The 19,494-nt window shown below is 57.7% G+C and overlaps 1 protein-coding gene across 1 annotated transcript in view; it reads left to right on the top strand.

The window, feature by feature from the left end:
- Positions 1-19,494, top strand: part of LOC134433047 (procollagen galactosyltransferase 1-like) — a 55,096-nt gene continuing 35,602 nt past the window's right edge. The window contains exons 1-9 of the mRNA XM_063181935.1: positions 1-269; positions 2,050-2,160; positions 4,826-4,943; positions 6,143-6,277; positions 7,731-7,935; positions 11,596-11,715; positions 15,269-15,345; positions 16,423-16,529; positions 18,338-18,470. Of these exons, the coding sequence (XP_063038005.1) occupies positions 1-269; positions 2,050-2,160; positions 4,826-4,943; positions 6,143-6,277; positions 7,731-7,935; positions 11,596-11,715; positions 15,269-15,345; positions 16,423-16,529; positions 18,338-18,470 (1,275 nt within the window). The remainder of the gene's footprint in view (positions 270-2,049; positions 2,161-4,825; positions 4,944-6,142; positions 6,278-7,730; positions 7,936-11,595; positions 11,716-15,268; positions 15,346-16,422; positions 16,530-18,337; positions 18,471-19,494) is intronic.

Below are 19,494 nucleotides of genomic sequence, written 5' to 3' on the forward strand. Positions count from 1 at the left end.
ATGGCGGCGCGGCCGTGGCCGCTGCTGCTGCTGCTGCTGCTGGCGGGGCCGGAGCGGGGCCCGGGCGGCTCCTCCGGGCGGCTCCGCCTGGGGCTGGGGCCCGGCCCGGCCCTCGGGTATTTCCCCGAGGAGCGCTGGAACCCGGAGTCGCCGCTGCGGCCGCCGCGCGTGGCCGTGGCGCTGCTGGCGCGGAACGCGGCCCATGCGCTGCCGCTGGTGCTGGGGGGGCTCGAGAGGCTGCGGCACCCCAAGGACAGGATGGCGCTCTGGTGGGTCTGGGGACACTGGGGACATTGGGAGGGTCTGGGGACACTGGGGACATTGGAGGGGTGTGGGGGCACTGGGGACAGTGGGGGACACGGCACCCCAAGGACAGGATGGCGCTGTGGTGGGTCTGGGGACACTGGGGACATTGCGGGGGTCTGGGGACATTGGGGAGCGTGGGGGCACTGGGAGATATGGGGACAGTGGGGACATTGGAGGGCATGGGGACACTGGGGGACATTGGGGACACTGGGGGGTGTGGGGACATTGGGGACACAGCGGGGACACGGCGCTGTGGTGGGTCTGGGGACAGTGGGGACATTGGAGGGGTGTGGGGACCTTGGGGACAGTGGGGGACACGGCACCCCAAGGACAGGATGGCGCTGTGGTGGGTCTGGGGACACTGGGGACACTGGGAGGTGTGGGGACATTGAGAGGATGTGGGGACATTGGAGGGGGTGTGGGGACATTGGGGACACAGGGGGGGTCTGGGGACATTGGGGACATTGCGGGGGTGTGGGGACATGGAGGGGCGTGGGGACGCTGGGGGATGTGGGGACATTGGGGACACAGGGGGGACATGGCACCCCAAGGACAGGATGGCGCTGTGGTGGGTCTGGGGACACTGGGGACACTGGGGGTATTGGGGACATTGAGGGGCGTGGGGACACTGGGGGATGTGGGGACATTGGAGGGGTGTGGGGGCACTGGGGATAGTGGGGGACACGGCACCCCAAGGACAGGATGGTGCTCGTGGGGGTCTGGGGACACTGGGGACACTGGGGACATTGGGGACATTGAGGGGCGTGGGGGCACTGGGAGATGTGGGGACACTGGGGGACATTGGAGGGCATGGGGACACTGGGGGACATTGGGGACACTGGGGGGTGTGGGGACAGTGGGGACACAGGGGGGACACGGCACCCCAAGGGCAGGATGGTGCTCGTGGGGGTCTGGGGACATTGGGGACATTGGGGACATTGAGGGGCGTGGGGACACTGGGGGATGTGGGGACACTGGGGACATTGGAGGGCATGGGGACACTGGGGGACATTGGGGACATTGAGGGGATGTGGGGACATTGGAGGGGGTGTGGGGACGCTGGGGGATGTGGGGACATTGGGGACACAGGGGTCACAGGGCGCCCCAAGGGCAGGATGGCGCTGTGGTGGGTCTGGGGACACTGGGGACACTGGGGGGTGTGGGGACATTGGGGACACAGGGGGAACAGGGCGCCCCGAGGGCAGGATGGCGCTGTGGTGGGTCTGGGGACAGTGGGGACATTGGGGGACATTGGGGACATTGGGGAGTGTGGGGAGCACTCAGGGATGGGCTCAGTGTGTGACAACCTGTGTGTGACACTGCCCTGTGTGTGACACTTTGTGTCCCCGTGTCCCCCCAGGGTGGCCGCTGAGCACAGCGTGGACACCTCTGTGTGTGTGTGACACTGACCCTGGGTGTGACACTGACACTGTGTGACACTGACCCTGGGTGTGACACTGACCCTGGGTGACACTGTGTGACCCCTGTATGACCCCGTGTGACCCCGTGTGACACTTTGTGACCCTGAGTGACCCCGAGTGACACTTTGTGACCCCGAGGTGTCCCCGTGTCCCCAGGGTGGCCGCTGACCACAGCGTGGACACCTCTGTGTGTGTGTGACACTGACCCTTGGTGACACTGTGTGACCCCTCTATGGCCCCTGTATGACCCCGTGTGACCCCGAGTGACACTTTGTGACCCCGTGTGACCCCGAGTGACCCCGAGGTGTCCCCGTGTCCCCAGGGTGGCCGCTGACCACAGCGTGGACAACACGTCGTCGCTGCTGGCCGAGTGGCTGGGCCGCGTGCGGGGCCGCTACCACCGCGTGCTCTGGAGGCACCAGGAGGAGCCCACGTGAGCCCGGGGGGGCTTGGGGGGCTCTGACACCTTTGGGGGGGCTCTGACACCTTTGGGGGGGCTCTGACACCGTTTGGGGGGCTCTGACACCGTTTGGGGGGTCTCAGAAGCATTTTTGGGGGGCTCAGAACTGTCTTTGGGGGTCTTGGGCAATTTTTGGGGGGCTCTGACACCGTTTGGGGGTCTCAGAAGCGTTTTTAGGGGTCTCAGAACTGTTTTTGGGGGGCTCAGAACTGTTTTTGGGGGGCTCAGAACTGTCTTTGGGGGCTCTGACTCATTTTTGGGGGGCTCAGAAGCATTTTTGGGGGTCTCAGAAGCATTTTTGGGGGTCTTGGACAATTTTTGGGGGCTCTGACCCATCTTTGGGGGGCTCTGACACCGTTTTGGGGGTCTCGGAAGCATTTTTGGGGGTCTCAGAACTGTCTTTGGGGGGCTCAGAACTGTCTTTGGGGGTCTTGGGCAATTTTGGGGGGCTCTGACCCTGTTTTGGGGGTCTCAGACACATTTTGGGGGGGCTCTGACACCGTTTTGGGGGTCTCAGAAGCGTTTTTGGGGTTCTCAGAACTGTCTTTGGGGGACTCCGACACCTTTTGGAGGGGCTCAGACACGTTTTGGGGGGCTCTGACACTGTTTTGGGGGGCTCTGACACTGTTTTGGGGGGCTCTGACACCATTTTGGGATGCTCAGAATCGTTTTTGGGGGTCTCAGAACTGTTTTTGGGGGGCTCAGATTTTTGGGGGTCTCAGAACTGTCTTTGGGGGCTCTGACTCATTTTTGGGGGGCTCAGAAGCATTTTTGGGGGGCTCAGAAGCATTTTTGGGGGTCTTGGACAATTTTTGGGGGCTCTGACCCATTTCTGGGGCGTTCTGACACCGTTTTGGGGGTCTCAGAAGCATTTTTGGGGGTCTCAGAACTGTCTTAGGGGGCTCGGACATTTTTGGGGGGCTCAGAACTGTCTTTGGGGGGCTCAGAACTGTCTTTGGGGGGCTCTGACCCATTTTTGGGGGATTCTGACACTGTTTTGGGGGGCTCAGACACATTTTGGGGGGGCTCTGACGCCATTTTGGGGGTCCCTGGGGGATTTTGGGGGGCTCCTGGGGGTGTTTGAAGGGGTCTGGGAGGGGATTTGGGGGTCCTGGGGGGGATTTTGGGGGTCCCCACGCGTTGGGAGTTTGGTCACTGTAGAGAGGGGAGGCACCAGGAGGGGTTCTGGGGGCTTTTTGGGGGTCCCGCGAGGGTCTCAGAACAAATTTAGGGGGGTCCTGGGGGGGTTTTTGGGGTCTCCTCAGGATTTGGGGGTGTCTAAGGTGCCCCCCAGTGAGGAAAGTCCCAAATTTGTGGGGACAAATCCCCAAATTTTGGGGTTTTCCTCAGGTTTTGAGGGTCCCTGTGGGTCCCCAAATTTCGGGGGTCTCTCCTCGGGTTTGGGGGGGGTCTCCCCAGATTTGGGGGGGCTCTCCCTGGATTTGGGGGGGGTCTCCCCGGGATTTTGGGGTGTCTGAGGTGCCCCTGGTGCCCCCCAGGTCCTTCCCCAATGAGGAGAGTCCCAAATTTGTGGGGACGAGTCCCCAAATTTTGGGGTTTTCCTCAGGTTTTTCGGGTTCCTGTGTGTCCCCAAATTTCGGGGGTCTCTCCCAGGATTTGGGGGGGGTCTCCCCATGATTTTGGGGGGTGTCTGAGGTGCCCCCCCGTTTGGTGCCCCCCAGGTCGTTCCCCGACGAGGAGGGAACCCGAAATTTTGTTGTTTTTCTCACATTTTGAGGGTCCCTGTGGGTCCCAGATTTCGGGGGTCTCTCCCCGGATTTGGGGGGGGTCTCCCCGGATTTGGGGGTGTCTGAGGTGCCCCCCCCCGGTGCCCCCCAGGTCCTTCCCCACTGAGGAGAGTCCCAAATTTGTGGGGACAAATCCCCAAATTTTGGGGTTTTCCTCAGGTTTTTCGGGTTCCTGTGTGTCCCCAAATTTCGGGGGTCTCTCCCTGGATTTGGGGGGTCTCTCCCCGGATTTGGGGGTCTCTCCCCGGATTTGGGGGGGCTCTCCTCGGATTTTGGGGTGTCTGAGGTGCCCCCGGTGCCCCCCAGGTCCTTCCCCGACGAGGAGGGAACCCCAAATTTTGGGGTTTTTGTCACATTTGGAGGGTCCCTGTGTGTCCCCAAATTTCGGGGGTCTCTCCCTGGGTTTGGGGGGGGTCTCCCTGGATTTGGGGGGGGTCTCTCCCGGGATTTTGGGGGTGTCTGAGGTGCCCCCTTTGGTGCCCCCCAGGTCCTTCCCCAATGAGGAGGGAACCCCAAATTTTGTTGTTTTTCTCACATTTTGAGGGTCCCTGTGGGTCCCCAAATTTCGGGGGTCTCTCCTCGGGTTTGGGGGTCTCTCCCCGGATTTGGGGGGTCTCTCCCAGGATTTGGGGGGGGTCTCCCCATGATTTGGGGGTGTCTGAGGTGCCCCCCCCGGTGCCCCCCAGGTCCTTCCCCAATGAGGAAAGTCCAAAATTTGTGGGGACGAGTCCCCAAATTTTGTTGTTTTTCTCACATTTTGAGGGTCTCTGTGGGTCCCCAAATTTCGGGGGTCTCTCCCCGGATTTCGGGGGTCTCTCCCCGGATTTGGGGGGGGTCTCCCCATGATTTTGGGGGGTGTCTGAGGTGCCCCCCCGTTTGGTGCCCCCCAGGTCGTTCCCCGACGAGGAGGGCCCCAAGCACTGGAGCCCCGCGCGCTACGAGCACGTGATGAGGCTGCGCCAGGAGGCCCTGGAGGCCGCCCGGGCCATGTGGGCCGATTACCTGCTGGTACGGGGCGGGCTGAATGTGGGGAGGGGGTCCCCGAATTTGGGGAGGGGTCCCCAAGGGTCCCCAAGGGTCCCCAAGGGTCCCTGAGCCCCAGGCAGGGGGGAAAAGCCGCCCCAGAGGGGACAAACACAGCCCTGGGGTGGGGGACATTGGGGACACTCAGAGTTGAGTGTGGTTCTGTTGGAATTTGGGAGGGTCCTGAATTTGGGGAGGGGGCCCCCGAATTTGGGGAGGGGTCCCCAAGGGTCCCCAAGGGTCCCTCAAGGGTCCCTGAGCCCCCTCAAAGGGGACAAAGCCAGCCCTGGGGTGGGGGACACTGGGGACACCCAGGGTTGAGTGTGGTTCTGTTGGAATTTGGGGAGGGGTCTCCCAATTTGGGGAGGGGTCCCTGAGATGTCCCTGGTGTGTCCCAGGTGTGTCACAGGTGTGTCCCAGGTGTGTCCCAGGTGTGTCAGGTGTCACACAGGTGTGTCACAGGTGTGTCCCTGTCACAGTTCCTGGACGCTGACAACGTCCTGGTGAACCCCGACACGCTGGGGGTGTCCCGGGTGTAACTCAGGTGTAACTCAGGTGTAACTCAGGTGTGTCAGATGTCACACAGGTGTGTCCCAGGTGTAACTCAGGTGTGTCACAGGTGTGTCAGATGTCACACAGGTGTGTCAGGTGTCACAGGTGTGTCCCAGGTGTGTCACAGGTGTGTCCCTGTCACAGTTCCTGGACGCTGACAACGTCCTGGTGAACCCCAACACGCTGAGGGTGTCCCAGGTGTAACTCAGGTGTAACTCAGGTGTAACTCAGGTGTCCCAGGTGTCACACAGGTGTGTCACAGGTGTCACACAGGTATCTGTGTCACAGTTCCTGGATGCTGACAATGTCCTGGTGAACCCCGACACGCTGGGGGTGTCCCGGGTGTAACTCAGGTGTAACTCAGGTGTAACTCAGGTGTGTCAGATGTCACACAGGTGTGTCCCAGGAGTGTCACAGGTGTGTCACACAGGTGTGTCCCAGGTGTGTCACAGGTGTCACACAGGTATCTGTGTCACAGTTCCTGGATGCTGACAATGTCCTGGTGAACCCCAACACGCTGGGGGTGTCCCAGGTGTAACTCAGGTGTGTCCCAGGTGTGTCACAGGTGTGTCAGGTGTCACACAGGTGTCACACAGGTGTGTCCCAGGTGTCACACAGGTGTGTCCCCGCAGTTCCTGGACGCTGACAATGTCCTGGTGAACCCCGACACGCTGGCCGTGCTGCTGGCCGAGAACAGAACCGTGGTGGCGCCCATGCTGGACTCGCGCGCCGCCTACTCCAACTTCTGGTGCGGCATCACCCCGCAGGTGAGGGCGGGCACGGGGCAGGGCGGGGCACCGACAGGGGAGGGCGGGCACAGGTGAGGGCGGGCACAGGCGAGGGTGGGGCACAGGGGAGGCTGGGCACAGGGGAGGCTGGGCACAGGTGAGGGTGGGCACAGGTGAGGGTGGGCACAGGGGAGGCTGGGCACAGGTGAGGGTGGGCACAGGTGAGGGTGGGCACAGGTGAGGGTGGGCACAGGGGAGGCTGGGCACAGGGGAGGCTGGGCACAGGTGAGGGTGGGCACAGGTGAGGGTGGGGCACAGGTGAGGGTGTGGCACAGGTGAGGGTGTGGCACCGACAGGTGAGGGTGGGCACAGGTGAGGGTGGGGCACAGGGGAGGGCGGGCACAGGTGAGGGTGTGACACTGACAGGTGAGGATGTGGCACAGGTGAGGATGTGGCACAGGTGAGGGTGGGCACAGGTGAGGGTGTGGCACCGACAGGGGAGGGTGGGCACAGGTGAGGGTGGGGCACTGACAGGTGAGGATGTGGTACAGGTGAGGGTGTGGCACTGACAGGTGAGGGTGGGCACAGGTGAGGGTGGGCACAGGTGAGGGCGGGGACAGGTGAGGGTGGGGCACAGGGGAGGGTGTGACACTGACAGGTGAGGGTGGGCACAGGGGAGGATGGGCACAGGGGAGGGTGGGCACAGGTGAGGGTGGGGCACTGACAGGTGAGGGTGTGGCACAGGTGAGGGTGGGCACAGGGGAGGGCACAGACAGGTGAGGGCGTGGCCATTCCCTCATTCCCTGTGGTCATTCCTGCGTTTCTGACTGCAATCCCAGTGGGCACTGCCCCATTCCCAGTGGTCACTCATTGGTCACTCATTGGTCACTCAGTGGTCACTCACTGGTCACTCATTGGTCACTCAGTGGTCACTCATTGGTCACTCATTGGTCACTCACTGGTCACTCATTGGTCACTCAGTGGTCACTCATTGGTCACTCATTGGTCACTCATTGGTCACTCACTGGTCACTCAGTGGTCACTCACTGGTGACTCACTGGTCACTCACTGGTCACTCCCCGTTCCCAGGGCTATTACCGGCGCACGGCCGCCTACCTGCCGATCCCAGTGGTCACTCATTGGTCACTCACTGGTCACTCAGTGGTCACTCATTGGTCACTCAGTGGTCACTCATTGGTCACTCACTGGTCACTCACTGGTCACTCACTGGTCACTCACTGGTCACTCATTGGTCACTCACTGGTCACTCATTGGTCACTCAGTGGTCACTCACTGGTCACTCACTGGTCACTCACTGGTCACTCACTGGTCACTCACTGGTCACTCATTGGTCACTCACTGGTCACTCATTGGTCACTCATTGGTCACTCACTGGTCACTCATTGGTCACTCATTGGTCACTCATTGGTCACTCACTGGTCACTCACTGGTCACTCACTGGTCACTCACTGGTCACTCTCCCCGTCCCCAGGGCTATTACCGGCGCACGGCCGCCTACCTGCCCATCCGGCGCCGGGAGCGCCGCGGCTGCTTCGCGGTGCCCATGGTGCACTCGACGTTCCTGCTGGACCTGCGCCGGGAGCGCGCGCGGCACCTGGCCTTCCACCCGCCGCCGCCCGGCTACGCCGGCCCCTGGGACGACATCCTGGTGTTCGCCGCCGCCTGCCGCCACGCCGGTGAGGATGGGCAATGGGTTGGGTTGGGTTGGGATTGTTGGGTTGGGTTGGGTTGGGTTGGGATTGTTGGGTTGGGTTGGGATTGGGACGACATCCTGGTCTTCGCCGCCGCCTGCCGCCACGCCGGTGAGGGTTGGCTAATGGGTTGGGTTGGGTTGGGATTGGGACGACGTCCTGGTGTTCGCCGCCGCCTGCTGCCACGCCGGTGAGCGCTGGGTAATGGGTTGGGTTGGGTTGGGGTTGTTGGGTTGGGTTGGGATTGTTGGGTTGAGTTGGGGTTGTTGGGTTGGGTTGAGTTGGGGTTGTTGGGTTGGGTTGGGTTGAGTTGGGTTGGGATTGGGACGACATCCTGGTGTTCGCCGCCGCCTGCCGCCACGCCGGTGAGCACTGGGATTGGCATTGGGGTTGGGTTGGGATTGTTGGGTTCAGTTGAGTTGGGTTGAGTTGGGGTTGTTGGGTTGGGTTGAGTTGGGGTTGTTGGGTTGGGTTGGGTTGGGTTGGGTTGGGATTGGGACGACATCCTGGTGTTCGCCGCCACCTGCCGCCACGCCGGTGAGGGTTGGGATTGGCATTAGGGTTGGGTTGGGTTGGGACTGGGACGACATCCTGGTCTTTGCCGCCGCCTGCCGCCACGCCGGTGAGCGCTGGGTAATGGGTTGGGTTGGGATTGATGGGTTGGGTTGGGTTGGGATTGTTGGGTTGGGTTGAGTTGGGGTTGTTGGGCAGGGTTGAGTTGGGTTGGGATTGGGACGACATCCTGGTGTTCGCCGCCGCCTGCCGCCACGCCGGTGAGCACTGGGATTGGCATTGGGGTTGGGTTGGGATTGTTGGGTTGGGTTGGGTTGGGTTGAGTTGGGGTTGTTGGGTTGGGTTGGGTTGGTTGGGTTGGGTTGGGTTGTGTTGGGTTGGGACTGGGACGACGTCCTGGTGTTCGCCGCCGCCTGCCGCCACGCCGGTGAGCACCGGCAATGGGCATGGGTTGGGTTGGGATTGTTGGGTTGGGTTGGGTTGGGTTGAGTTGAGCTGGGACTCTTGAGATGCGTTGGGTTGAGTTGGGTTGGGATTGGGACAGCATACTGGTCTTCGCCGCCGCCTGCCGACGCGCCGGTGAGGATTGGCAATGGGGTCGGGTTGGGTTGGGTTGAGTTGGGATTGATGGGTTGGGTTGGGTTGGGATTGTGATTGTTGTGTTGGGTTGAGTTGGGTTGGGGTTGTTGGGTTGGGTTGGGATTGGGACGACGTCCTGGTGTTCGCTGCCACCTGCCGCCACGCCGGTGAGGACGGGGGACCGGGGTTGGGTTGGGATTGATGGGTTGGGTTGGGTTGGGGTTGTTGGGTTGGGTTGAGTTGGGGTTGTTGGGCAGGGTTGAGTTGGGTTGGGATTGGGACGACGTCCTGGTGTTCGCCGCCGCCTGCCGCCACGCCGGTGAGGATGGGCAATGGGCATGGGTTGGGTTGGGATTGTTGGGTTGGGTTGGGTTGGGATTGTGATTGTTGTGTTGGGTTGAGTTGGGTTGGGTTGAGTTGGGTTGGGACTGGGACGACGTCCTGGTGTTCGCCGCCGCCTGCCGCCACGCCGGTGAGCACTGGGATTGGCATTGGGGTTGGGTTGGGATTGTTGGGTTCAGTTGAGTTGGGTTGAGTTGGGGTTGTTGGGTTGGGTTGAGTTGGGGTTGTTGGGTTGGGTTGGGTTGAGTTGGGTTGGGATTGGGACGACATCCTGGTGTTCGCCGCCGCCTGCCGCCACGCCGGTGAGTGCTGGGTAATGGGTTGGGTTGGGTTGGGATTGTTGGGTTGGGTTGGGTTGGGTTGGGATTGGGACGACGTCCTGGTGTTCGCCGCCGCCTGCCGCCACGCCGGTGAGCACCGGCAATGGGCATGGGTTGGGTTGGGATTGTTGGGTTGGGTTGGGTTGAGTTGGGGTTGTTGGGTTGGGTTGAGTTGGGTTGGGACTGGGACGATATCCTGGTGTTCGCCGCCGCCTGCCGACACGCCGGTGAGGATTGGCAATGGGGTCGGGTTGGGTTGGGTTGGGATTGATGGGTTGGGTTGGGATTGTTGGGTTGGATTGGGATTGTGATTGTTGTGTTGGGTTGAGTTGGGTTGAGTTGGGTTGGGTTGGGTTGGGTTGAGTTGGGTTGGGATTGTTGGGTTGGGGTTGAAATTGGGCTGGGATTTGCGATCGACTCTGAGTGATCCCGGTACCGGAGTGACTCCCCCATCCTGATCCTGCTCTGCTTCCATCCCCGATCCCTATCCTGAGGGATCCCATTCCCAATCCCACTCCCAATCCCGTTATTCCCAACATTCCCGTTATTTCCAGCGGTTCAGATGTTCGTGTCCAACCGGGAGCAGTTCGGATTCCCGTTATTCCCGTTATTCCCGTTATCCCAGGGGTTCAGATGTTCGTGTCCAACTGGGAGCAGTTCAGGTTCCCATTATTCCCAATCCCGTTATTCCCGTTATTCCCGTTATTCCCAGGTGTGCAGATGTTCGTGTCCAACCGGGAGCAGTTCGGGTTCCCGTTCCCAATCCCAATCCGTTATTCCCGTTATTCCCGTCATTCCCAGGCGTGCAGATGTTCGTGTCCAACCGGGAGCAGTTCGGGTTCCCGTTCCCAATCCCATTATTCCCGTTATTCCCGTTATTCCCGTTATTCCAGGTGTGCAGATGTTCGTGTCCAACCGGGAGCAGTTCGGGTTCCCGTTCCCAATCCCAATCCGTTATTCCCAATCCCATTATTCCCGTTATTCCCGTTATTCCCAGGCGTGCAGATGTTCGTGTCCAACCGGGAGCAGTTCGGGTTCCCGTTCCCAATCCCGTTATTCCCGTTATTCCCGTTATTCCCAGGGGTTCAGATGTTCGTGTCCAACCGGGAGCAGTTCGGGTTCCCGTTATTCCCATTATTCCCGTTATTCCCGTTATTCCAGGTGTGCAGATGTTCGTGTCCAACCGGGAGCAGTTCGGGTTCCCGTTCCCAATCCCATTATTCCCGTTATTCCCATTATTCCCGTTATTCCCAGGTGTGCAGATGTTCGTGTCCAACCGGGAGCAGTTCAGGTTCCCGTTCCCAATCCCAATCCCGTTATTCCCATTATTCCCGTTATTCCCGTCATTCCAGGCGTGCAGATGTTCGTGTCCAACCGGGAGCAGTTCGGGTTCCTGTTCCCAATCCCATTATTCCCGTTATTCCCAACATTCCCGTTATTCCCGTCATTCCAGGTGTGCAGATGTTCGTGTCCAACCGGGAGCAGTTCGGGTTCCCGTTCCCAATCCCATTATTCCCGTTATTCCCGTTATTCCCGTTATTCCAGGCGTGCAGATGTTCGTGTCCAACCGGGAGCAGTTCGGGTTCCTGTTCCCAATCCCAATCCCGTTATTCCCAATCCCATTATTCCCGTTATTCCCGTTATTCCCAGGGGTGCAGATGTTCGTGTCCAACCGGGAGCAGTTCGGGTTCCCGTTCCCAATCCCAATCCCGTTATTCCCGTTATTCCCGTCATTCCAGGCGTGCAGATGTTCGTGTCCAACCGGGAGCAGTTCGGGTTCCCGTTATTCCCGTTATTCCCGTTATTCCCAGGCGTGCAGATGTTCGTGTCCAACCGGGAGCAGTTCGGGTTCCCGTTATTCCCGTTATTCCCGTTATTCCCGTTGTTCCAGGGGTTCAGATGTTCGTGTCCAACCGGGAGCAGTTCGGGTTCCTGCCGGTGCCGCTGCGCTCCCAGAGCTCCCTGCGGGACGAGGCCGAGAACTTCCTGCACGTCCAGCTGGAGATCATGGGTGAGACCCCGAGGGACCCCAGTGGATCCCAAAGGATCCGGGGCCTTGGGATCGTGGGGAGGGAAGGATCCCGATGGATCCCGATGGATCCCGATGGATTCACAGCTTTGGGATTTTGGGAGAGGGAGGGACCCCAATGGATTCTGAGCTTGGGGATTGGAGGGAGGGAAGGATCCCAATGGATCCCGGGCCTTGGGATTGCTTGGGAGAGGAGGATCCCAATGGATCCCAAAGGAAACCAATGGATCCCAAAGGATCCCAATGGATCCCAAAGGATCCAGGGCCTTGGGATCGTGGGGAGAGGAGGATCCCAATGGATCCCAATGGCTCCAGGGCTTTGGGATCGTGGGGGAGAGGAGGATCCCAATGGATCCCAAAGGATCCCAAAGGATCCAGGGCCTTGGGATCGTGGGGGAGAGGAGGATCCCAATGGATCCCAAAGGATCCCAATGGATCCAGGGCCTTGGGATTGCTTGGGAGAGGAGGATCCCAATGGATCCCAAAGGAAACCAATGGATCCCAATGGATCCCAAAGGAAACCAATGGATCCCAAAGGATCCCAAAGGATCCCAAAGGATCCAGGGCCTTGGGATCGTGGGGAGAGGAGGATCCCAATGGATCCCAAAGGAAACCAATGGATCCCAAAGGATCCCAATGGATCCCAATGGCTCCAGGGCCTTGGGATTGCGGGGGAGAGGAGGATCCCAATGGATCCCAAAGGATCCCAATGGATCCAGGGCCTTGGGATTGCGGGGAGAGGAGGATCCCAATGGATCCCAAAGGATCCCAAAGGATCCCAAAGGATCCCAATGGATCCAGGGCCGTGGGATCGTGGGGGGAGAGGGATCCCAATGGATCCCAATGGATCCCAATGGATCCCAAAGGATCCCAATGGATCCCAAAGGATCCCAAAGGATCCCAAAGGATCCAGGGCCTTGGGATCGTGGGGAGAGGAGGATCCCAATGGATCCCAATGGATCCAGGGCCGTGGGATCATGGGGAGAGGAGGATCCCAATGGATCCCAATGGATCCCAAAGGATCCCAAAGGATCCCAATGGATCCAGGGCCGTGGGATCGTGGGGGAGAGGAGGATCCCAATGGATCCCAAAGGAAACCAATGGATCCCAAAGGATCCCAATGGATCCCAATGGCTCCAGGGCCTTGGGATTGCTTGGGAGAGGAGGATCCCAATGGATCCCAAAGGATCCCAATGGATCCCAAAGGATCCCAATGGATCCAGGGCCTTGGGATCGTGGGGAGAGGAGGATCCCAATGGATCCCAAAGGATCCCAATGGATCCAGGGCCTTGGGATCGTGGGGAGAGGAGGATCCCCATGGATCCCAGTGGCTCCAGGGCCTTGGGATTGCTTGGGAGAGGAGGATCCCAATGGATCCCAAAGGAAACCAATGGATCCCAATGGATCCCAATGGATCCCAAAGGAAACCAATGGATCCCAATGGATCCCAATGGATCCCAAAGGAAACCAATGGATCCCAATGGATCCCAATGGCTCCAGGGCCTTGGGATTGCGGGGGAGAGGAGGATCCCAATGGATCCCAAAGGAAACCAATGGATCCCAAAGGATCCCAAAGGATCCCAAAGGATCCAGGGCCTTGGGATCGTGGGGAGAGGAGGATCCCAATTGATCCCAATGGCTCCAGGGCCTTGGGATTGTGGGGGAGAGGAGGATCCCAATGGATCCCAATGGATCCAGGGCCTTGGGATCGTGGGGAGAGGAGGATCCCAATGGATCCCAATGGATCCCAAAGGATCCCAAAGGATCCCAATGGATCCAGGGCCGTGGGATCGTGGGGGGAGAGGGATCCCAATGGATCCCAATGGATTCAAGGCTTTGGGCTTGGGGGGGAGAGGAGGATCCTAAAGGATCCCAAAGGTTCCCAAGGGATTCAGGGCTTTGGGATTGTGGGGGAAGGAAGAATCCCAGTGGATCCCGGTGGATCCCAATGGATCCCAAAGGATTCAGAGCTTTGGGATTGGGGGTGAGAGAAGAATCCCAGTGGATCCCAATGGATCCCAAAGGATTCAGAGCTTTGGGATTGGGGGTGAGAGAAGAATCCCAAAGGATCCCGATGGATCCCAATGGATCCCAAAGGATTCAGAGCTTTGGGATTGTGGGGGAAGGAGGAATCCCAATGGATCCCAGTGGATCCCAATGGATCCCAAAGGATTCAGAGCTTTGGGATTGTGGGGGAAGGAAGAATCCCAAAGGATCCCAGTGGATCCCAATGGATCCTGATGGATCCAGAGCTTTGGGATCGTGGGGAGGAGAAGGATCCTGGGATGGGACCCCTGGGACTGGGGATTCTTCACCCCCAGGATGGGAAATGTTCCCATGGGATCTGGGGCTCATTCCCGTGGGATTTGGGATTTAGGGTCTCATTCCCATGGGATTTGGGGCCCATTCCTATGGGATTTTGGGCTCATTTCCATGGGATTTGGGGCTGATTCCTTTGGGATTTAGGGCCCATTCCTATGGGATTTGGGGCTGATTCCTTTGGGATTTAAGGCCCATTCCCATTGGATTTGGGGGCCCATTCCCTTGGGATTTGGGGCTCATTCCCATGGGATTTTGGGGCCAATTCCTTTGGGATTTTGGGGCTGATTCCTTTGGGATTTTGGGGCTGATTCCTTTGGGATTTAGGCGCCCATTCCCATTGGATTTGGGGACCCATTCCTTTGGGATTTTGGGCCCATTTCCCTGGAATTTAGGGGCTCATTCCCATGGGATTTAGGGCCCATTCCAATGGGATTTAGGGGCTCATTCCTATGGAATTTTGGGCCTATTCCCACAGGATTTGGGGCTGATTCCTTTGGGATTTAGGGCCCATTCCTTTGGGATTTAGGGACCAATTCCCATGGGATTTGGGGGACCAATTCCTTTGGGATTTTGGGGCTGATTCCTTCAGGATTTAGGGCTGATTCCTTTGGGATTTTGGGGCTCATTCCCATTGGATTTGGGGACCCATTCCCATGGGATTTTGGGCCTGTTCCCACAGGATTTGGGGCTCATTCCCATTGGATTTGGGACCAATTCCTTTGGGATTTTGGGGCTGATTCCTTTGGGATTTAGGGGCTCATTCCCATGGGATTTAAGGCCCATTCCATGGGATTTGGGGCTGATTCCTTTGGGATTTTGGGGCTGATTCCTTCAGGATTTAGGGCTGATTCCTTTGGGATTTTGGGGCTGATTCCTTTGGGATTTTGGGCCTGATTCCTTTGGGATTTTGGGGCCCATTCCCATGGGATTTGGGGCCCATTCCTATGGGATTTGGGGCCCATTCCCCACAGGATTTAGGGCCCATTCCCATGGCATTTGGGGGCCCATTCCCACAAGATTTGGGGCTCATTCTCATGGAATTTGGGGCCCATTCCCTCGAGATTTGGAGCCCATTTCCCACAGGATTTGGGGCCCATTTCCCACAGGATTTGGGGCTCATTCCCATGGGATTTTGGGGCTCATTTCCGTGGATTTAGGGCCCATTCCTATGGGATTTGGGCCCCATCCCCACGGAATTTTCCCGTCCCCACAGTGAAGCTGCCTCCGGCCGAGCCCTCCCCACACGTGTGGGTCCCTCCCAAGGTCCTGGACAAGCTGGGATTTGATGAGGTGGGAGCCCCTCCCTCGGAATCACCCTCGGGATCTGGGGCCTTTCCCACCCTTTCCTTGGGATTTTGGGTCCTTTTCCTCCTTTTCCTTGGGATTTTGGGTCGTTTTCCTTCTTTATTTCTGGATTTTGGGCGAATCTCCTCAGATCTCTCAATTCCCCCCCAGGTTTTGGGTGAATGCCCCCAAATTTCCCCCATTTTCCTCCTGGATTTCCCCATTTTCCCCTGGATTTTGGGTGAATCCCCCCAGATTTCCCCATTTCTCCCCAGTTTCCCCCCCAGCTGTCCCCAATTTCCCCCAGATATCCCCATTTCCCTCAAGATTTCCCCCTGGATTTCGGGGTGAATTTCCCAATTTCCCCCTGGATTTCAGGTGAATCCCCCAGATTTCCCTATTTTCCCCCAGATTTCCCCATTTCCCCCCTGATTTTGGGTGTATCCCCCCACGTTTCCCCAATTTTTCCCCATTTTCTCCTCAGTTTTTCCCAATTTTTCCCCATTTTCCCCCCAGTTTGCCCCCATTTTCCCCCAGTTTTTCCCCATTTTCCTCACAGATTTTGGGGTGAATTTCCCCATTTCCCCCTGGATTTTGGGTGAATCCTCCCAGATTTCCCCATTTCCCTCCAGATTTTGGGTGAATTCCCCTAGATTTCCCCATTTCCCCTCAATTTTCCCCCATTTTCTCCCCATTTTCCCCCAGATTTTCCCATTTCCCCCCAGATTTCCCCATTTTCCCACGGATTTTGGCTGAATCCCCCAGATTTCCCCCATTTCCCCCCCAGTTTTTCCCCATTTTCCCCTCAGATTTTGGGGTGAATTTCCCATTTCCTCTGTGATTTTGGGTGAATTCCCCCTGATTTCCCCATTTCCCCCCTGATTTCCCCATTTCCCCCTGGATTTCAGGGTGAATTTCCCCATTTCCCCTGGATTTTGGGTCAGTTTCCCCAGATCACATTTTGGGTGAATCCCCCCCAATTTTCCCCTATTTCTCCCAGATTTCCACATTTTGCCCCCAATTATTTCCCCCAATTTCCCCAAATTTCCCCATTTTTCCCCATTTTTCCTCATTTTTCCCCAGGTGTTCCTGATCAACCTGCGCCGCCGTTCGTGGCGCCGGGCGCGGATGCTGCGCTCGCTGCACGAGCTGGGGGTGAGCCCCAAACTGGTGGAGGCCGTGGACGGACGGTGAGACCCCAAAAACCCCCAAAAACCCCCCAAATACCCCCAAAAACACCCCAAAAACCCCCCAAAAAACACCCCAAAAAACACCCCCAAAAACCCCCCAAAAAACACCCCCAAAAAACACCCCAAAAACCCCTCAAAAAACACCTCAACCACCACCCCAAAAACCCCCCCAAAACCCCCCAAATCACCCCAAAAATCACCCCAAAAACCCCCCAAAAAAACACCCCAAAAACACCCAAAAAACACCCCAAAAACACCCCAAAAAACACCAAAAACACCCCAAAAACCACCCAAAAACACCCCAAAATCACCCCAAAAAACACCCCAAAAACACCCCAAAAAACACCAAAAAAACACCCCCAAAACCATCCCAAAAACACCCAAAAGCACCCCAAAAACACCCCAAAAAACCCCCCAAAAACTCTCCAAAATCACCCCAAAACCACCCCAAAACCACCCCATGAACACCCCAAAAACCCCCCCGGATTTTGGGCAAATCCCCCCCTGCATTGCCCAAACCCTCTCAGACCCCCCCAGAGCCCGTTCTGGAACATTCTCCCTGGATTTTGGGTGAATTCCCCCAGATTTTGGGTGAATTTTCCCCATTTTCCCCCGGATTTTGGGTAAATTTTCCCGGATTTTGGGTGAATTCCCCCAGATTTTGGGTGAATTTTCCCCATTTTCCCCCGGATTTTGGGTAAATTTTCCCGGATTTTGGGTGAATTCCCCCAGATTTTGGGTGAATTTTCCCCATTTCCCCAGGATTTTGGGTGAATTCCCCCAGATTTTGGGTGAATTTTCCCCATTTCCCCCTGGATTTTGGGTGAATTGCCCCAGATTTTGGGTGAATTTTCCCCATTTCCCCCGGATTTTGGGTCAGTTCCCCCAGATTTTGGGTGAATTTTCCCCATTTTCCCCGGATTTTGGGTAAATTTTCCCGGATTTTGGGTGAATTCCCCCAGATTTTGGGTGAATTTTCCCCATTTCCCCAGGATTTTGGGTGAATTCCCCCAGATTTTGGGTGAATTTTCCCCATTTCCCCCTGGATTTTGGGTGAATTGCCCCAGATTTTGGGTGAATTTTCCCCATTTCCCCCTGGATTTTGGGTAAATTTTCCCGGATTTTGGGTGAATTCCCCCAGATTTTGGGTGAATTTTCCCCATTTCCCCCTGGATTTTGGGTCAGTTCCCCCAGATTTTGGGTGAATTTTCCCCATTTTCCCCCGGATTTTGGGTAAATTTTCCCGGATTTTGGGTGAATTCCCCCAGATTTTGCGTGAATTTTCCCCATTTCCCCCTGGATTTTGGGTGAATTGCCCAGATTTTGGTGAATTTTCCCCATTTCCCCCAGGATTTTGGGTGAATTCCCCCAGATTTTGGGTGAATTTTCCCCATTTCTCCCTGGATTTTGGGTCAATTTCCCCGGATTTTGGGCAAATCCCCCCCTGCATTGCCCCAGACCCCCCCAGACCCCGTTCTGGAATTTTCCCCAGGATTTTGGGTCAATTTCCCCGGATTTTGGGTGAATTTTCCCCATTTCCCCCAGGATTTTGGGTGAATTCCCCCAGATTTTGGGTGAATTTTCCCCATTTCCCCCAGGATTTTGGGTGAATTCCCCCGGATTTTGGGTGAATTTTCCCCATTTCCCCCTGGATTTTGGGTCAGTTCCCCCAGATTTTGGGTGAATTTTCCCCATTTCTCCCTGGATTTTGGGTCAATTTCCCCGGATTTTGGGCAAATCCCCCCCTGCATTGCCCCAGACCCCCCCAGCCCCCCCAGCCCCCGTTCCGGAACGTTCCGTGCCCTCAGGGCGCTGAACCGCAGCCGGGTGGAGGCGCTGGGGGTGCGGATGCTGCCGGGGTACCGGGACCCCTTCCACGGGCGGGCGCTGACCCACGGCGAGGTGGGCTGCTTCCTCAGCCACCACGGGGTGTGGCAGGAGGTGAGGAACCCCAAATCCGGGAAATTTGGGAATTTTGGGTGAAAATTTGGGGTTTTGGGGGGGTCTGGGATGGAATTTGGGGTCCAGAGAATTTGGGATTTGGGGCAGATTCAGGGAATCCCAAAGGAGCCGCTGCTTCCTCAGCCATTGCCGGGTCTGGCAGGAGGTGAGGAGCCCCAAATTCAGGAAATTTGGGCGAAAATTTGGGGTTTTGGGGGGTCTGGGATGGAATTTGGGGGGTCTGGGATGGAATTTGGGGTCTGGGATTGCAGGGAGTTCCCAAAGGAGCCGCTGCTTCCTCAGCCACCTCGGGGTCTGGCAGGAGGTGAGGAACCCCAAATCCGGGAAATTTGGGAATTTTGGGTGAAAATTTGGGGTTTTGGGGGGTCTGGGATGGAATTTGGGGGGTCTGGGATGGAATTTGGGGTCCAGGGAATCCAAAGGAAATCCAGGGAGTTCCCAAGGAGCCGCTGCTTCCTCAGCCACCACGGGGTCTGGCAGGAGGTGAGGAACCCCAAATCCGGGAAATTTGGGAATTTTGGGTGAAAATTTGGGGTTTTGGGGGGTCTGGGATGGAATTTGGGGGGTCTGGGATGGAATTTTAGGGGTCTGGGATGGAATTTGGGGTCCAGGGAGTGCAGGGGGATTGCAGGGAGTTCCCAAGGAGCCGCTGCTTCCTCAGCCACTTCGGGGTGTGGCAGGAGGTGAGGAACCCCAAATCCGGGAAATTTGGGAATTTTGGGTGAAAATTTGGGGTTTTGGGGGGTCTGGGATGGAATTTGGGGGGTCTGGGATGGAATTTGGGGTCCAGAGAATTTGGGATTTGGGGCACATTCAGGGAGTTCCCAAGGAGCCGCTGCTTCCTGAGCCACTTTGGGGTCTGGCAGGAGGTGAGGAACGTGGATTTTGGGAAATTTGGGAATTTTGGGTGAAAATTTGGGGTTTTGGGGGGTCTGGGATGGAATTTGGGGGGTCTGGGATGGAATTTGGGGTCCAGGGAGTGCAGGGGGATTCAGGGGTTTCA

This window comes from Melospiza melodia (genome assembly GCF_035770615.1).
Source record: "Melospiza melodia melodia isolate bMelMel2 chromosome 17 unlocalized genomic scaffold, bMelMel2.pri SUPER_17_unloc_2, whole genome shotgun sequence".
Lineage (NCBI taxonomy): Eukaryota > Metazoa > Chordata > Aves > Passeriformes > Passerellidae > Melospiza > Melospiza melodia.